The sequence below is a fragment of the Onychostoma macrolepis genome, chromosome 02 (genome assembly GCF_012432095.1).
Source record: "Onychostoma macrolepis isolate SWU-2019 chromosome 02, ASM1243209v1, whole genome shotgun sequence".
Classification (NCBI taxonomy): Eukaryota; Metazoa; Chordata; class Actinopteri; order Cypriniformes; family Cyprinidae; genus Onychostoma; species Onychostoma macrolepis.
The window spans coordinates 29983227-30000592 of NC_081156.1; the positions used below are offsets into that span (position 1 = coordinate 29983227).

At 36.1% G+C, this 17366-nt stretch overlaps 2 protein-coding genes across 11 annotated transcripts in view; one reads left to right on the forward strand and one right to left on the reverse strand.

Moving 5' to 3' along the window:
* Positions 1-16: 16 nt before the first annotated feature.
* cul3a (cullin 3a) lies at positions 17-14629 on the reverse strand. The gene is made up of 16 exons (XM_058758598.1): positions 14400-14629; positions 9426-9623; positions 8816-8929; positions 7358-7518; positions 7102-7216; positions 6645-6873; positions 5013-5158; positions 4613-4789; positions 3392-3562; positions 3192-3299; positions 2890-3014; positions 2614-2710; positions 2004-2138; positions 1734-1920; positions 715-860; positions 17-635 (listed from the first exon to the last, which is right to left on the reverse strand). Exons 1-16 carry the CDS (start codon positions 14481-14483, stop codon positions 504-506), a joined length of 2325 nt encoding a protein of 774 aa, XP_058614581.1. The 5' UTR covers positions 14484-14629; the 3' UTR covers positions 17-503.
* Positions 14630-14668: 39 nt separating this feature from the next.
* The window catches only part of mbnl1 (muscleblind-like splicing regulator 1), a 69054-nt gene continuing 66356 nt past the window's right edge, over positions 14669-17366 (forward strand). For all 10 annotated transcript variants that reach the window (XM_058758702.1, XM_058758743.1, XM_058758757.1 and 7 more), the window contains exons 1-2: positions 14669-14742; positions 16081-16139. The gene's annotated coding sequence lies outside the window, so the exon portion shown is untranslated. The remainder of the gene's footprint in view (positions 14743-16080; positions 16140-17366) is intronic.

Consider the following 17366-nt stretch of genomic DNA (forward strand, 5'->3'; position numbering starts at 1 on the left):
AGAAAGCGGCAAACGGTTCAATATCAACGTTTTTTTTATTGAATTTTTTTGTCTTTATTTCCGTAGCCACGTTTTGGCTGTTTTGTTAGGGTTTTTAATAATTCTGCCTTTTTATACAGTATTGAAAAAAAAACAACAACATGTGCAGTGCATTCACATTTTCCCAAGGGATTCTTTTCATTTTGATCTCTACGAGGGTAAAACGGTGAAGAGACTGAAGCTGGATCCATTCATAGCTGAGATTCTCGTAAGAGTGGGAGTGATCTAATTAAAAATAATCTACAACACAATTATGGATTTCTTAGTTTGCTTCCTGATTATTTTCCCGATTGTATGGTTTATGATTTCTCGGTTTGCTTTTCTTTTAAATGAAGTCCGTTACCCAGAGTTCATCTTTTGTTTAAAAGGAACTTCCCAGTCCATGCGAAAAGCAGTCCAGAATCTTTTTTATTTTTTCTGTCTTTGTGTCGCTCGCTCGTCTCCTTGTGCAGTCATGTGATCCACTACGCGACGTACGTGTAGACTTTACGATCCTCCGGCGTCCGGGCCAAATATTCTCTTTCTATAAGTCCTTCTATGCGCTTTTTAATGACCACAGGGCTCGGCAGGAACCGCGCCCTCAGCTGCTGGGTCACCTGATGGGACACAACCAAACGGATCGTTAGAAATCTGCAGATTTTTGAAACAAACATCACGCAAAGAACACACACTCACCTCTGCTACCAGTACGTTGTGCTGCATCTTCTTCCTGGACTTCATGATGCGTACAATGGCAGCCTCGATTTCATGTTTCCTGTCATCGTCTACTTTCTGCCGCGTCTCCTTGCGCTCCGGGTCTGACTCGCCTTGCTTAGCAGCAACTGCAGGAGACGGATTCAAAGAGTTTGTAAAACGCTTTTCTAAATTTAAAAACGTCTACATGTAGATCACTTCAGATATCAATATTTCCTATTGAAAAAGGAAGTTGGGGCATGAAGTAGGATTAACAGAGCCAAAAGTGTAGTCATTGTTAACTAAAACTAATTTTCATTAATTGAAGTAAAGCTGGAATAAAATTAAATATAAATATTAGACACAACTTAAACTTAAGACATCTTTAAATAAAAATGAGAAATGTTACCTTGGCAACTAACTGAAATAAAATAAGCTGAAGTTAAAAATTCTAAAACATAAAATTACTAAAACCTAAATAAAAATAAATTAAAGCTAAATACAAAAAAAAAAAGTTATAATATTTGAAAAGCTAAATATTTCTATTTAGCGTTTATAATATTTAAAAGCTACATAGAAATATAAAAAATATATATTTAAATATTTTAAACATATTACAAAAAATTTTAACTAATATTAAAATGAGAATATGAAAAATCAAAATCAACTTATAATAATAAATGCTATAATAGTTTACAAATATTGAAATAATGTTCAGCACAAAAGATGACACTAACGTGATTTGCTACTTGCTATTATAAAATAAAAAGGCAGGCTGTGATTTTATTGAGGGGAACAACATTCTCACTCACTTATTTAATCAGACAAATCCCTGAGATGAGTCATTTGTGTATTTGATCTATTTTAATGCATGTATGGGTTAAAAATATACATTATTATTTGTGCTTTTAGGAGTAAACTAGCATAAAGTTGACCAATGTTAAACTGATTTATTTCAGACATTCCTGCCATTTCGTCCTTTCATTCTGAATCAACAGCGCCCTCTCGTGGCAGCACAATACCTGTTTGTATTTTGACTCTGTGCAGTTTGGAGGTAAACTGGTCGTTGACTGTAAACACATGGCCGCTCTCGATCTCTTTACTCTTGGGCTCTTTCGTGAGAACTCTCTGGGTGGGCTTCCCGCAGGCTAGAGACTGCAGGGCCCGGACCAGCTCGCGCTCGGGGATGTCTGTCTCCTGCTGGATCTCCTAAAGGGTTGAAGAAGGGTTGACATCGGTGAGATGAAACTGATTGGCGTTTAGATCAGGAAGAGGTGGATAGGAGGCTTTACCTCAAAGGTACACTTATCTCTGTTGTTGAAGAGCATGAGAATGGTCATCTGGAAGGTGGACACCTGCAGAATGTGCTTCCGTGTGTTTGAGCCTGTTAGCAAAGCCCCGCCGACACCAACATCAGAGCCATCCTCCTAGAGAGGGAGAAAGAGAGATTCATTTATTTAATAAATAATTATAACCATTTATTACAAACAACCAACAAGTGAGAAAGAGTTCAATGACAAGTTGTTTAGTCCACAATGCAAAACAAAAATGCTGTGTAAAGCAACAAAATCACAAGCAATCAGAACATGTTTGATGTTTAATATGTGGTTATGAGGACCAATGATATTCAACTCTGTGGGTGGAGCATATTGTTGATTCTTGCAATTTCTATCATTATCTTTATCTTTACACATGATTGTATTTTAAATATTTAAGTATATATAAAATACATACATTTCATATTTTATTATACATTTACAATATTACAGTAGTTATAATATTTTGTTGTTTGGTATTAAAAGTGCAAGTGTCATGAAATGCAATATCTGTAAAATATATATTTTGTTATCATATTATATAATAAATGATTCAATTTGATTTATTTTCTATGCGTATCTGTACCTTCTTGATGGCTCCGTAGAAGGTGGCGTTGAGGTCTGCAGAACCCATGTGGTGCTGGAGTGTGAGTTGCCTGCCGCTGTGCTTAGCCAAATAAAACCTGCAGAGTATAACTCGCATGAAACCAAGCTACAAGCGAAGACACATCTGACATACAGACACATTTCATAAGGGATTATAGTATGTCAAGCTAAGATTATCGGCTTCTCCTAAATACTGTTTAACTGAAAAGAAAACAAAGCCTGTTCATTTAACAAGCTCATTTTCATTGAGTGGCACCTTCTGAAGACCTCGAAGGCGTGGCGTGGGGAGGGCGGGATGTTGCATTTTGGCGTGGCTGACTGTGTGGGCCAGTAACCTGTGGTCAGAACTCTCACTGTGAGATCAACTCCACAGAGTGACACCTGCAACATCAAGACAAACCACACAGTTTTGCATTTGGTGTGAAAGAACTCAAATGGATGCATCATTTCAATGCAATTTTTTTGTAAATGTGGACTTGGTGTAAATAAGCTCTTAGGGTACAGTAGTTATAGTTAGCTAGTGTGTGTGTGTGTGTGTGTGTGCGTGTGCGTCTGCACCTGTGATGTCTGCAGGTGGTGGCGGAATTCATCCATAGTGGTATTAGAGATGCTCATGTCCCTAAACATGCCCTCCAGTTTAGAGGTGAACTGACAACCGCACTCCGTCTGACAGAGAGAGAGAGAGAGAGAGGAAGAACATCACATTAGACACATAGAGGCATACAATGAATGAGAGTAATGAAGGATATGATGTTCACCTTTAGTTTGGAGATCATATTTTTCTCGGAGTCATCTGAAACGCTCTTATTGGTTAAGAGTCTTCTGGCCAGGTGCTGTTTGTAGTAACGCTCAAACACATCCTTCTCCTGCATGAACCTGAACAGCACCATGGCCTTATCTAGGATGGACTCCACCTCCTGTTCTGTCAGCTGAATGCAAACACAATTAAGAGATCAGAAATAAATAACTTTCAGTATTATTATCTATACTATTATAGCATTTATTGTAACACTTTACAATAAGGTCCCATTAGTTAGCATTAGTTAACACATTAGCTAACATTAACTAACAATGATCAACATTTGTTATAGTATTTATTCATCTTTGTTAACATTAGTTAAACTGTTTATTGTTAATTCATGTTAGCTCAGGTCCATTTAATTAATATTAAAAAGACAACCTTTGATTTTTAAAAAATATAATGCATTAGTAGATATGCAGAAGTATTTTTTTTATTGTTAGTTTATGTTAACTAATGTTAACAAATGGAATGTTATTGTAAAGGTTTATCGTATAATTTTATTCAAATAATTATAATTTTTAGTTTTCATTTTTTTTAGTCTAAAAACTAAGAATTTTGTTGTGTGCTTTTGTCATTTTATTTTTGCAAATATTTACATTTATGCATTTAGCAGACGCTTTTATCCAAAGCGACTTACATTGCATTCAAGTTACAGTTTTTACATTTTATCAGCTCTTGCTTTCCCTGGGAATCGAACCCATGATCTTGGCGTTGCTAGCGCCATGCTCTACTATTTAAGCTACAGGAAAACTTATTTTATAAAAAATATAAAAAATATTTATTTTTAGCTTTATTTTTTATTTCAGTAATTTTAGAACTTCAGCATGAACTTACTTTATTTCAGTTAGTTAACAAGGCAACGTTTTCCATATTCATTTAAGTTCTTTAAGTCTATATTTTTAATCAAATATTTATATTTTATTTCAATGCATAAAAATGATTTTTAATAGTTTTAGTTAAGTGTTGTTTGTTTATGTGGGTGTTCATTCATCCATTAATCCATATCTAAATTATATAACAACTCATATGCATAACAATCTTTTCACTTTCACTGGACAGAAATGTCCATGGAGCACAATAGTGTTTTTTCGTGGCAATACTGAAGACAGAATTGACCAAATTTGTAGGCAGAGATTTCATCTTACGAGCTAAAGATGGTCTAAGGCTAATCTCTTACCCCCTTTACTCCTTTCTTGAGTTTGTCGTCAATGAAGAGCGAGAGGTACTCGGGTGATCTGGAGTTGAGGTTGAGGAAATACTCAAAGTCTCCAGCGATAGTCTGTTTGAAGAGCCTATCGTTGTTGAAGGACTCCTGCAGGAACCGGTCGAAGCGCGACTTCAAGTCCAACAAACCCTAAATGATTCACAAGAAAAAGAGCATCCTTAATACTTCTGACAAACCTACAGCTTGTTGAGGTTGCTGTATTTACACATTTTTACAAGTCTGAACTCCTAAACCTTAGCAGATTTGTTCCTTTGTTTATTCAGGATCTGACTCAGCCAGTCCTATTGTTTTGAATTAATTGTCTGTGCTGTTCCTTCTTTTACTTCTAATCCTCGTGTTGGTGAATGTGTACCTGAATGTAGTCAACTGGGTTCTTGCCCTCTCCTTCCTCCGACACCAAAGCTTTACCCTGCTCTCTGAGGTACCAGCTCATGCACTCACACATCGTCTTCAATCCGTTAGGAACTCGACCAAACAGCTTATACATGCACGCCAGGTCTGACAGAGAATGTGAGAAAAGATGAGAGAAACTGAATGAAATACAAAGCAAGAGAGGAAAACAGAAATCCTAATTCCTGACACTTAGGGTGTATTCACACCTGTCTTGTTTGGTTCGATTGAATCAAACTCAAGTTCGTTTCCCCTCTTGGTGTGGATCTTTTGGGCAGGTGTGAATACAGCAATCGCACTCGGGTGCGGACCAAACAACCGTACCGAGACCCAGCTGGAGAGGTGGTCTCAGTCCGCTTCCAAACGAACTCTGGCACGGTTCCTTTAAGGTGTGAATATGATCCGACCCAATTACAGAAATCATGCTCAGAAACAGACAGCTTGCACATGTAGAGCTGTTTTTTTTGCGTTTCAATCACTTGTTTTTAAACCACAATGCTTAAAAATGCATGCAAATGACCACGGCGACCATTTTCATGACCATGGCGCACACCAACATGACGTGAGCGTGCTAAATAGGCTAAAGCTTGCCGCAAAAGTTACCATGTTGGGGGGAAATAGTAAGGAGATATTTGAATTATTTATTAATAAACTAGTGTTTTCTGAGTCAGTGTCGCAAAAGGATGAAATTGATGATCCTGACTCATCATCTCATCATTGGACGCGCCTTTAGAAAGAAATGCATCTTAGATTACATAATAAAAGAGTTTTTGTTTTGGATTTGAATTATTTCTTTTTGTAGTCGTTTAAAGCTTTCTATAGATTCATCATGTGTGTAAGGAAAATGTTAGCTGATTTTCGGTTCATTTCATCTGCTCAAGACTGAGGCGGCAAGCACATCCTGTTTGTTTTCTTAATTTTACAAAAACACAACATTTTGTTGATATTGTGAGTACACACAAATAAAAATAGACCCTTTCCAGTTCCGAAGGATGTATTATTCTTACCTCTAGGAGCAAAAATGACGGCTAATTTAATTTGTTTCCACTGATGTCCTGAAGCGTGCTTCAGCTTCCACTCTCCGCACAAACGATTGGATATGCACCTAATAGTGCACATTTATATAGGTTAAATGTTTAAACTAACATTGTGATATGCTTTAAGTATTTCATATCTACAGATTTTATTTTCGGCAAATCGTAATTACAACATCGTATGACATTGTCTCATATGATGCTCATAAGTTTCTTCATATTGCGTTAGTATCTGATAACACCAAATCAGTAAAAGAATAAAAATTGCACTACGAAAGATCTCCGTGATTAGCCTGTTTTTGCACTTCCTGTTTTATCTGCTTGAGAATTTCTGTCCAATGAATGGATGACCTTAGCACACATGTAGTTTTGTTTACAATTTCTGGTTCACTTGCAAAAAGGGCAGTGTGAAAGCGAACCGCACCAAACAAATAAAACAAAAACAAAAACAAATCAACATTGTATTTGGTTCAGACCAAAGCAAGTGAACTAGCGGACCTTCCCGGTGTGAATACACCCTTAGAGAAAGATGACAGATCAAAACATAAACAGCTGCTCACCTTCTGTCTTTCCATTCTTGAGCATGTGGACCAGTCCCGAATTCTCCATCTCTACGATGGTCTTCATGTGTTTGGAGATGAGCTCTCTCTCCACCACCTTCACAATGGGCTCCTCTGTCGATTTATCCAGGCAATGCATCACTCTTTCAATCTCCTCGTTTATCCGAGCCTCCACTTTCTTGATGTAGACACTGGCACTGTTTTCCGCTAGGAACTTCTGACTTTCCATCTGCACAGACACACACACACACAAACACAAACACAAAAACAGAGACATTATAAATAACACACTGGTCAACACAGCCAGTCAAACATAAAAGAGCAAAAAAAAAAATTCAGACAAGTAGTGAATTTGTTCTTCTTAGCCTTTTTTTACTGGAAAAAAAAGTCTTGGTAGATCTGGAAATCTTTTGTTTTATCCAAAATGATAAGCAAACAGAGATAAAGCAGCTCCCACCTGGAAGAACTCAGCAGACATGTCTAAAAATGGGATTTCAAAATCCTCCTCATAGACGGACCGACCTTCTAACCCCAAAACCATCAGCATCTGACAGGCATTCCTGATGGCCCCTCTGCCATAAAACACGACAGCACAAACAAGATAAAAATCCATTCCTCTACAACAGTATATATGTCAATACACTTACAGCTACTAGCTTTCATTCCTTAACTAAAACACTCTGAAGAGAGATGGAATGTCAGAACACACACACCTGTCGACCACCTCTCCCCTGCGCTCTCGAGCGATCATGTCCAGTAGAGTTTGTCTGAGATGATCTCTGATGCAGCCATATCGCACAACCTGATCTCTGAAGATGATCAAGCCCAGATTGTAGACGTTCTCCACATTATTCTGTTGAACATACACACGGTCCTAGATAGACAAAGAAAGAAAAAATGTTAATGCAGATTCAGATCCAGGCTTTGTTGTGTCCCAATTCCTTCATTTCCAAATACATTTTCATGATATGGCACTTTTTATGACACTGACTCAAAAAAAAAAAACTGAAAAAAGGTTCTATCATAACTATTATTTATTGGATTTTCTCTCTCTCTCTTTTTTTTTTTTTTTGGTTAAATGTCTGAAATAAGGTCAAGTTTGTATATTTTCACATTTTATTCTAAGACATAAAATACATTAGTAATACTCCCTTGTGATTTTTTAGTGATGGTGACATTGAAGTCATGTGACTGTGGTGTACTTCATTTATAGCCTAATCTAAAAGCCAATGGAAAAATCCTATTGGGTTTTTGTCAAGAGAGCAAGAATGATGCTAACTTCTGCTCTGGCCTACAAAAATATAGCATTACTGCAGCGTTCTATGGTCAGGTCAGTAAATGTTAAGGATCATTAAAGCCATGAAAGCCAAAAGTAATCCATGAGTTCCCCCCTGAACCCACTAAAAACATTAAAGGGATAGTTCACCCAAAAATGAAAATTCTGTCATTAATTACTCATCCTCATGTCATTCTAAATCTGTAAGACCTTCATTCATCTTCGAAACACAAATTAAGATACTTTTGATGCATTCTGAGAGTGCTCAGACATAGACAGCAAGGATCCTTAAACGATCAAGGCTCAGAAACATAGCAAGGAGATCGTTAAAATAATCCATGTGGCATCAGTGGTTCAACCGTAATGTTATAAAGCTACGAGAATACTTTGTGTGCAAAGAAAACAAAAATATTGACTTTATTTGACAAATCGTCTCCTCGGCGTCACCCTATAGCGCCATTTTGGAGAGTATCACATACGTAAGCAACGTATGTATGTGGATATGTAAACAGCGTACGTTGAATAAAGTCGTTATTTTTGTTTTCTTTGCGCACAAAAAGTATTCTCGTAGCTTTATAACATTACGGTTGAACCACTGATGCCACATTAGGGCTGTCAAAATGGCTGAAAAACTAAATTCAAATTTTGTACTTAAATATAATTATATTCGAATTTAAAAGGCATAATTTCAGTTAGGGGGAAAAAGGCTTCTCTCCTGAGGCCACAAGAGGGCGCATCGAGCAAAATATTACTAATCCACGGTTCTTCAAAGCATAAAATAACAGGACTATCTTTGAAAAATGTTATATTTAAAATAATGTTTAACTTTAACACAAAGTTACAATTCAATGTTTATAATAGTTACATCCCACCAAAGAATGTCTAAACAACTTACCATGTACATCAAAATGTCTCTAATCATGACCATGGCAGTCTGATGATCATTCCACGCTTGGTTTAGCGTCTGCAGGAAATTGTTATTTAACGAGTGAAGCACGTCTTCTCGTACCTGAAGACAGGGGAAAAAATGAAAGCTGTTGTGAGAGCAGCTCAAGCACATGGGTTTCATCCACCTGAGTGTACAATGACATCACCCCGTGAACAACTCCACTGGGACAGGCAGGTTTCCGCCATCTGCTTCATCTCCAGAACTGACATCATTAACAGCCAGCGCCAGAGATAAAACCCCAGGGTCTTCATTAAGCTATATATAAATATATATGCAGTGAAGATGTGAGACAGTGTCCTTCAGATCTTCTCAAATCAATCTGTTCAATTTAAATTCAAATCACACACCATCAAATTCATTAAGCAGATCTTTTAAGCAGTAAGCCGAGGTGAAATCTTTGTAACGCACAGTCTCTTGTGACTCACTGCTTATTAAACTACATTTAACTCCCTGCTAAAGTCTCTGACACACTTTAACACTCAAAAGTTGAATGCAGATCTCTAGGACCTCGTATGTTTTCTCTAAAGCCTTACAGGAAAGAGACAGGAGCTCATACTTTGTTGATGAGGTGTTCGGTGACCACCTCTCTGAGGCCCGTGTAGAGCTTCTCCCCATGTTTGTGCAGCACCATGGTGTAGGCATTCCTGTAGAGCTCCTCGAAGCTCAGCCCACTGTTGTTCTTCCGCTGGATCTCCTGGATGGCATTCTTCAGAAGATCCCAGATGTTATTCACATACTTCTCATCCATGGTCATCTACAAAAACACACAAATCACCAAATTAATAAAACATAGAAATGCTTATGACAATTAGATACAAAATGTTTTAGGAGAGATGTGCCTTATCAGCATTGACCAATATTTTTTTTTTTTTAATTATCAGTATCATTCTAATTGGACTAAGATTTAATTTAAACAGTTTATATTTTTCAGTTAAAGCTACATACTCTTTCTGATAGGAAGGTTGCAAAAGTACTAAAAACTAACTGTAAATCTATCATAGTATTACACTTAAATATTATAATGTTGCTTTATCATTTAAATGTACATGTTATGATTTAAATTTACACTTTATAATATTTTGATGTCTGGTTTTAACTTGCAAAATGTGTGTAAACATTTGCCAAAACACAGCATAGATTTATAAAGTTGGCATAACATTAATGAACTAGATGTAATGGCACTTTACTTTACTTATAAAACCTTTTATAGTATTGGCAAGTACGTTTTAGTCATAAAATTAAATAATATACACTGTACACTATCATTCAAAAGTTTGAGTTTTGGTAAGATTTTTTAATGTTTCTGATTATGGTCAGTCTGCATTTATTTGATCAACAAATTCAGTAAAAACAGTTACACTGTGAAATATTATTATAATAAAAAAAATCTGTATGTGAATATATTTTGAAATGTAAATGTCATTTCTGTAATGGATGAATTTTCAGCGTCATTACTCCAGTATTCAGTGTCATATAATCCTTCAGATATGATTCTAATATGTTGATTTGCTGTTATTATTTTTTAATCAATGATGAAAACAGTTGGGCTGCAAAATATTTGTGGAAACCTTGGTACATTTTTTCAGGTATTTTTGATGAATAGAAAGAACAGCATTTATCTTTTGTAAAACCATACATTTCATTACTGTCACTTTCGGGCAATTTAATGCAAATCTACTGAAAAAAAAATCTTACTGACCTCAACCTTTTGAACTGTATTGTATATCACCTCAAGTTTTTAGACCCTGAGACTCACTTTGCCCTCTGCACACATCACAACCTTGCAATTACAAAAGAAAAGGCCTTATTGACTTTATTCAGCACAGGAAACTGTAGGCTGGGTTCCGGGCTCGTTAAAAGTAAAACAACTTACTTACAACGTTCTAATGTGCATTTAATGTGCCAACAGGACTGCAGGTCACTCGCTCATATGCTCAACCCTTGGCAGATACTGGGCCAACAAAATCAATCTTCCTTTACGACCAAACCTACAGCCCAACTCCAGAGCTCTTGATAAGCTTCAAGTGACTCAGCAGAGCTAATCTCACAAAGAACAGGTCTGATGGCTAATCATATGTGTGAATTAGATTTTTAAACAGATACAGTTTAAACTAATACTTTAAACTAATTATTCATGTTGTCAAAACAACACTTCAGCACAGCTAATGTTAATTATAATGCTTGTCACAGTGTTAGTAACACAGCTCCTGTGATAAACGAACACACATTGTAGATTCAGACACAGAGAACGCCTCGCACTCACCTGTCTGTCTCTCTCTGGCTGCTAAGCCTTAAGACAGACAGGTCTTGAGACTCATATACCTGTGCAGTCTAGTCTGTGGATTAAAGCCATTTTGATGGGTAAAATCGGTATGGGTGTGAATGTAAACGTCCACTTCTCACAACATTTTGCTGAAAGGCTACCTGAATCACACTTGGTTTGGCAATCACTGGATCCTGGAGAAGACCGTTGCACTTTTGAAGTTAAGCTAACACAAAGAGGAACCAGTTTTTCCATGAACAGGAATCCCTGAAGCAAAATGTGTGCATGTGTGTCAAGCAAGTAAGTAGGTTTCAAACTGGGTTTCTGTAGGCTCAGGTCATGTCCATGCAAAGGCACTGATGAAGAAAGTCCAGAGAGACTGTCTTTGAACAGCAAGACATACCTTTATTTACCCTTAACCGCTAACCCTGATATTAGCACATTTAACATTTATCAATTTGCCAGACGCATTCACACAGTGTACATTTAATCAGCTCATGCATTCAGTGTGAATTGAACATGTTTGCTCAACTGTTTAAGCTACAGGAACATTAAAACCACTTCTATTCTTTTAAGTCTGCAACTTCAGTTAAGAAACGAGTTAGAAGACTTACATTAGAAGTTAAACTTTCATTAATGCTCAAAACTTCAAGGTTGACTTGATATGATTTTTCAATGTTTTTAAAAGAAGTCTCTTCTGCTCACCAAGGCTGGATTTTGTGAACAAAAATACAGTAAAAACAGTAATATTTATGAATAATAAATATATATATATATATATATATATATATATATATATATATATACACACACACACAAAACTATTCTAACTAATAATAAATCATTATAATATGCTGCTGATTTGGTGCTCAAGAAATATTTCTTATTATTATCAGTTGTGCTACTTAATATTTTTGTGGAAACAATAATACATTTTTTTTCAAGATTTAAACAGCAAAACAAAACAGCATTTATTTGAAATAGATCTAATTTGATTCATTTATTTGAAATGAATCTTTTGTAACATTATAAATGTCACTTTTGATCAATTTATTGCATCCTTGCTTAATAAAAGTAATAATGTCTTTTTAAAAAATGGCAGAATAGCAGTGTATATAAACTATAAAACAATTTTGAACATTTCTATAAAATGATGAATCCTGGAACAGTGACCCAATGGGATTGAATGTCAGGTCAACAAGTGAAAAAACTCATCCAGAACACAAAATCACAGAGGACTATCTGCACCAACAGGACTCAATTTTACGCTGAGTTTTGGGAGGTAGAACAAAGCAAGAACAATCAGAAGAATCATAACTGGTTAGCTTGTGCACTAAAAGGTTTTGAAAATGACAGCAAACACCAAGCTTCTTTACACTCCTGATTCTGAAAAATGTGTCTATGACGGTCTATGTTCATGTTTCAAGAGAGCATGTGGGGTGTACATCATATGAGAACACAGGCCACTTATTGAGAGGGCAATATGACAAAGTTGTTAAGGCAGCTGTGAGATTTCTAATGGATTCCTCTGACAGGGCGAGACATGTCCAAGTAAATGTAGTTTCTGAAGAGAGCGATATCTTATCTTATTACCACTTATCTGAACCAAAACGTCATTTACTTAGTCCTGCGGACATGCTGACAGGTGTCAGGGGGTTTCTAGATCTCAAGAGAAGAATATTTCTAATGCACTAACAGAAAATAACCGCATGGAAACATTTTCACTTCTCTGCATATTATCAAGTTATTCTGACCTAGTTCATTCCATCAGAGCATCATCAACACACCGACAGTCCTGCAATGCACATAATTTGTTCTGAGTAGAGCTAATAAAAGAACAGAAAATTGCAGAATGTTGCAGAGAGATGCACGTCATACTGATGCAAAATGTGCTGCAGTGACAGTGAAAGACAAAAACACAGTTGCTGAGGACATCAATCATCAGTGTGATAATCTACACAACACTAACCAGCACCCATGACACCTGACAACTGACTATACCAGAGGTTTTCAAAATGGGGTCCGGGGAACAACAGGGACAACAAGAGAGTGCTGGGGTTCGTAAAAAGCTTTAGAAAAAAAAAAAAAAGTTAAAAATAAATAAATAAAATTAATAAAATTAATAATTAAAAAAATATAATTAAAAATAAATAAAAATTAGACATTTTAATAAACAATTATATTTACATATATAATTACTAAAAGTTTTAGAGAAAAATTAAAAAATAAATAAAAGATACATAAACTGATCAAAAAAAGTGTTATTAAAATAAATAAATTAAATTTACATTAATCATAAAAAATGACATTTACATAATACAGGTTTGGAGAAAAATGTTAAAAAAGAAAATCGACTAAAATAAATGATAAAAACAATTAAAATAAATAAATAAATAAGATTTACATAAAAAAATTACATTCACATAAATAAATCATAAACAATTTGTAAATAAATAACACATCTATCAGCAAATACTCAGAAAACACCAGAAACGAAATACTTTCCAAACAATATTCATTTTCCACAACATAAATTGTCTTTATACATGAAAATATATAGCTGTTTTTCAAATTTTAGAAAGGGGTGCTTCACACAAAGATGATCATATTTGGGGGTCCTGGCATCTAAAAGACTGAAAACCACCGATCTACACAAAATCAGCCTGAGTGTCAACAAAATACACAACACCAACCAATGACAAGAAACTAAATTCACCAGACAACACAACCTATGCAATCAGTTTGGCAATATACACAACACCAATGACAATAACAAAATTAACCATCAACACCACAGACAACAATCAGTTACAACAAAAACACAACATCAACAATATGAGCCAACGGGCCAGACTGACAACACAAGACCCAAAATCAGACCAAAACACTGAAAGAAAACAAGCAGATCAAAAGGAAAGACTCCGCGGTCTCTGCAGGATCTACAATGCTGTACATATTTACAGCTTTATGGTCAAAAACATAAAGACTCTGTCTAAGAATCGTTGAGTTTTGAACACTTTCTACACTGGCTGTTTCAACACTTCAAATCACTCATCTTTCTAATAACGGAGACATATCAACACCTTTAAAACCTTGGCGCTATTATTATCATGATTACACGCTTTTTCTACACCGTAGTCTCTGCAAATCTCTCAAAATCAGCCTCAAAACATCTAAACCCGCTTTGGCCTGCTGCTCTGCCCGATCCCCGGCTCTTGAGTTCTAGCCGCGACCGCCTGAGGCGCGCTCATCTCGGCTGATACTCACGGGAAAGGCGCGGATCCGCATCTTGGTATCCTTCTTGGTGCCGGGTTTAAGGTTGGACATGTTTGGGTTAGGGAGTGATGCCATTAACAGATGTTAGGGTGGGTGTGTTGAGGGGAAACACGGACAAATCTCGCCCTCTTTCCCCCCCAGGTTTGAGTCCCTGTAGCTTACTCTCTCCCTCTGTCTCTACAGCGATGGCGGACGACTGGGTGACATCTCGCGAGAGTGATGATTTTGCTAACAGTAATGCATCCAATATCGCGAGAACAGGGGCCAGCTGGGGCTGACATGTGGTAAACAGCAGTCTGGCGCTGAGGAAAGAACAACCTTCATGGATTCACCGGTATCGTAGTTTAAAACAGTGTCATGAAGTTTGATAATGACATCTAAAACCATTATTATTATATGGGAGTCTTTCTTAAACTTTGTTTCCTAACTAGGATTGTTTGTATTTAACCTTTATATTTAGTCGTTTAGAAGACGCTTTTATCTGTAGCGTCTTACAAATGAGAAACCTTTACAAGCAATAACTGTTAGGTTAATGTCGACATTAACAGGATATTCCTTGTTTTGAATGAAGATAATAAGAAAAAAAATAAGTAGCACGTTATTATATAGATTTACAGAAGGCATACAGTGGCCCAAAAAGTTTTGGGACACTTAATTAAGCAGCACATAAAATATATCAATATATTTGCACTATATTCGCAGAATATCAAAGCTAGTTGCCTTTATTTTAATGAAATGTAGCACAAACACATTTTAAGCAAAACATTTTAGAAATAAATAAAACAATTATAGCACAATTATGCCAAATTTACACTGCAAAGGTGGCACAGAACCACTTCTGAAGTGGCATTTTGGTGTCATTGTACAGGCTGTTTAATGCTGCTCAGATGTGGCATTAATGCATTTACACAGCAGTATACTTCAATACTAGGGGCTGAGTTGTGTCGGAACAGGTATAATTTAAGTCTGGATTTTATGCAGCATTGCTTCTTTTTAGTGAATTTTGAGCAGGCACAGAGCCACCTTAATTTGTCTGTGTAAAACACCTTTAGATATATTTGTTGTATACTTGTAATACTCCTTTTGGTCAAACATCACTAAAAATCACCTTGCGACAAGTTTGTTAAATGTAATTTGACAAATTGTTAAGAAAAGTGCTATTTCTAAGAATTGACACCGCAAAGGTGGCACAGAAGCGCTTCTAATGTGGCATTTAGGTGTCTTTAAATAGACAGTGCTGCTTAGAGGTGGCAAAAATGCATTTACACACCAACTGTATACTTTAATACTAAGGTGGGTTTAAACAGAAATAATTTAGTCTGGCTTTTAATGCATCATTGCATCTTTACACTGAATTTGAAGCAGACACAGAGCCGCCTTAACTTGGCTGTGTAAAGATGCCTTGAGTTTGATATTTTATATAATGCGATAAAATTCATACATTTGAACTGTTGGTTGTCTGGCAGGCAATGCACTTGATACCACAGTGACTATAGGTTAGTTTGGCACATTCAGTCATGTTTTACAACTTTATCATTATGTAACACAATAGGCAATAGTAACATTGTACACAGTTAGAGTATTCTTGAGAAATGTTTTATATAAAATGGATAATAAAGAACAAACCACTGAAGTGTAGTACAAAGTAAAATAAACAATCTTCACCCTTCAGGTCCTGCCCGCACCATCTGTATCCGATTGGACATGGACACAGACGTAGGAAGTTGGATTGTGAGTAGTGAATTGAAACAATACTGGACAGAATCCATAAGTATGTTTTGGGTGCTTATGCAGAACTTCAGTCTGTGTGTGTGGGAAAAATGATACGCTATTTCTTAAACCCTGTTAATTTACATTGATTGTACCGTTCACCCTGTTGTTTTTGCCTGGTTTCCCCTTAAAGCTACTGTTGTTGTTTCTGGTTGAGGTGTTAGTGAGGCCAGCAGGGGGTGTTCATCCTGTGATCTGCATGGGTTTCTGTGCCCCTGTACAGAATTGGAAACACTTTTACTGTAATAAGACAACGTCCTTTAGATCAGACATTAAAGCGAGGTTGCTGTGGTCAGTAAAAATCCCAAGGTGTCTCTTGAAAAGAGTGGCCAAATTTGCCTGCTGGCAAGCACGGCTTCCTAAACATTGGCTCCTGTCCACTAATAGCTGGTGTGTGGTGGGCTTTCTGGTGCATTATGGCTGCATCTGGTGCATTGAAAGGATCTGATCTCACACTGCTCTGACGGTTTAGGAAACGAAGGTGACGTTTACCTCAGTGGCATTTTGTGTGCTAAATCTGAAGGCTTGATTTTATTGAATATTTGCATCCTTTGTCTGTTGTTTTGCTTATTTAATGATCCTTGTAAGAGAGAGCTCTGCTTATGAAAATATTTTGAAACATTTGATATTTGTTGCTTAGTAATGCATCTCTTTAGTATAGTTAATCAGCTGCATTTCTCTGCTGTTATTGCTAGTCTATGCATCATGCAAAAACAAAACATTTGAATAGTCACTGATGCGAGGCATTAGGCAGAAGTAAATTAGCTAAGCTAAATATATTAAAGTTAGTCTAATGAAGGTTTCTGAAATGAAACATTAAAGGGATAGTTCACCTAAAATCATTTATCACTGTCGTTCCAAACCTGTATGACATTCTTTCTTCTGTGAAACATAGAGGATACTTTAAGAAAGAAATATAATTTTTTTTGTCCACAGAATGAATTTCAGTGTTAACCAAAACTGTTTGGTTACCAACATTCTTCAAAATATATTTTTTGCTGTCTCCTGCACATGCATTTTTGGTTGAACTAGTGCTGTCAAATGATTAATCGTGATTAATCGCATCCAAAATAAAAGTTTTTATTTACATAATATATATGTGTGTGCTTTGTATATTTATTATGTATGTATATATAATATACAAACACATACAATATATATGTTTCAAATATTTACATGTATTTACAT

What these genes read in the sequence shown, in the direction of transcription:
- cul3a (XM_058758598.1), bottom strand. Translation starts at nt 14,483, where the DNA reads ATGGCATCACTCCCTAACCCAAACATGTCCAACCTTAAACCCGGCACC. An exon ending in TGTCTGCTGAGTTCTTCCAG is followed by an intron (nt 6,874 to 7,101) that starts GTGGGAGCTGCT and finishes GTGTCTGTGCAG; the next exon opens with ATGGAAAGTCAGAAGTTCCT. An exon ending in ACAACGTACTGGTAGCAGAG is followed by an intron (nt 636 to 714) that starts GTGAGTGTGTGT and finishes GTGTCCCATCAG; the next exon opens with GTGACCCAGCAGCTGAGGGC.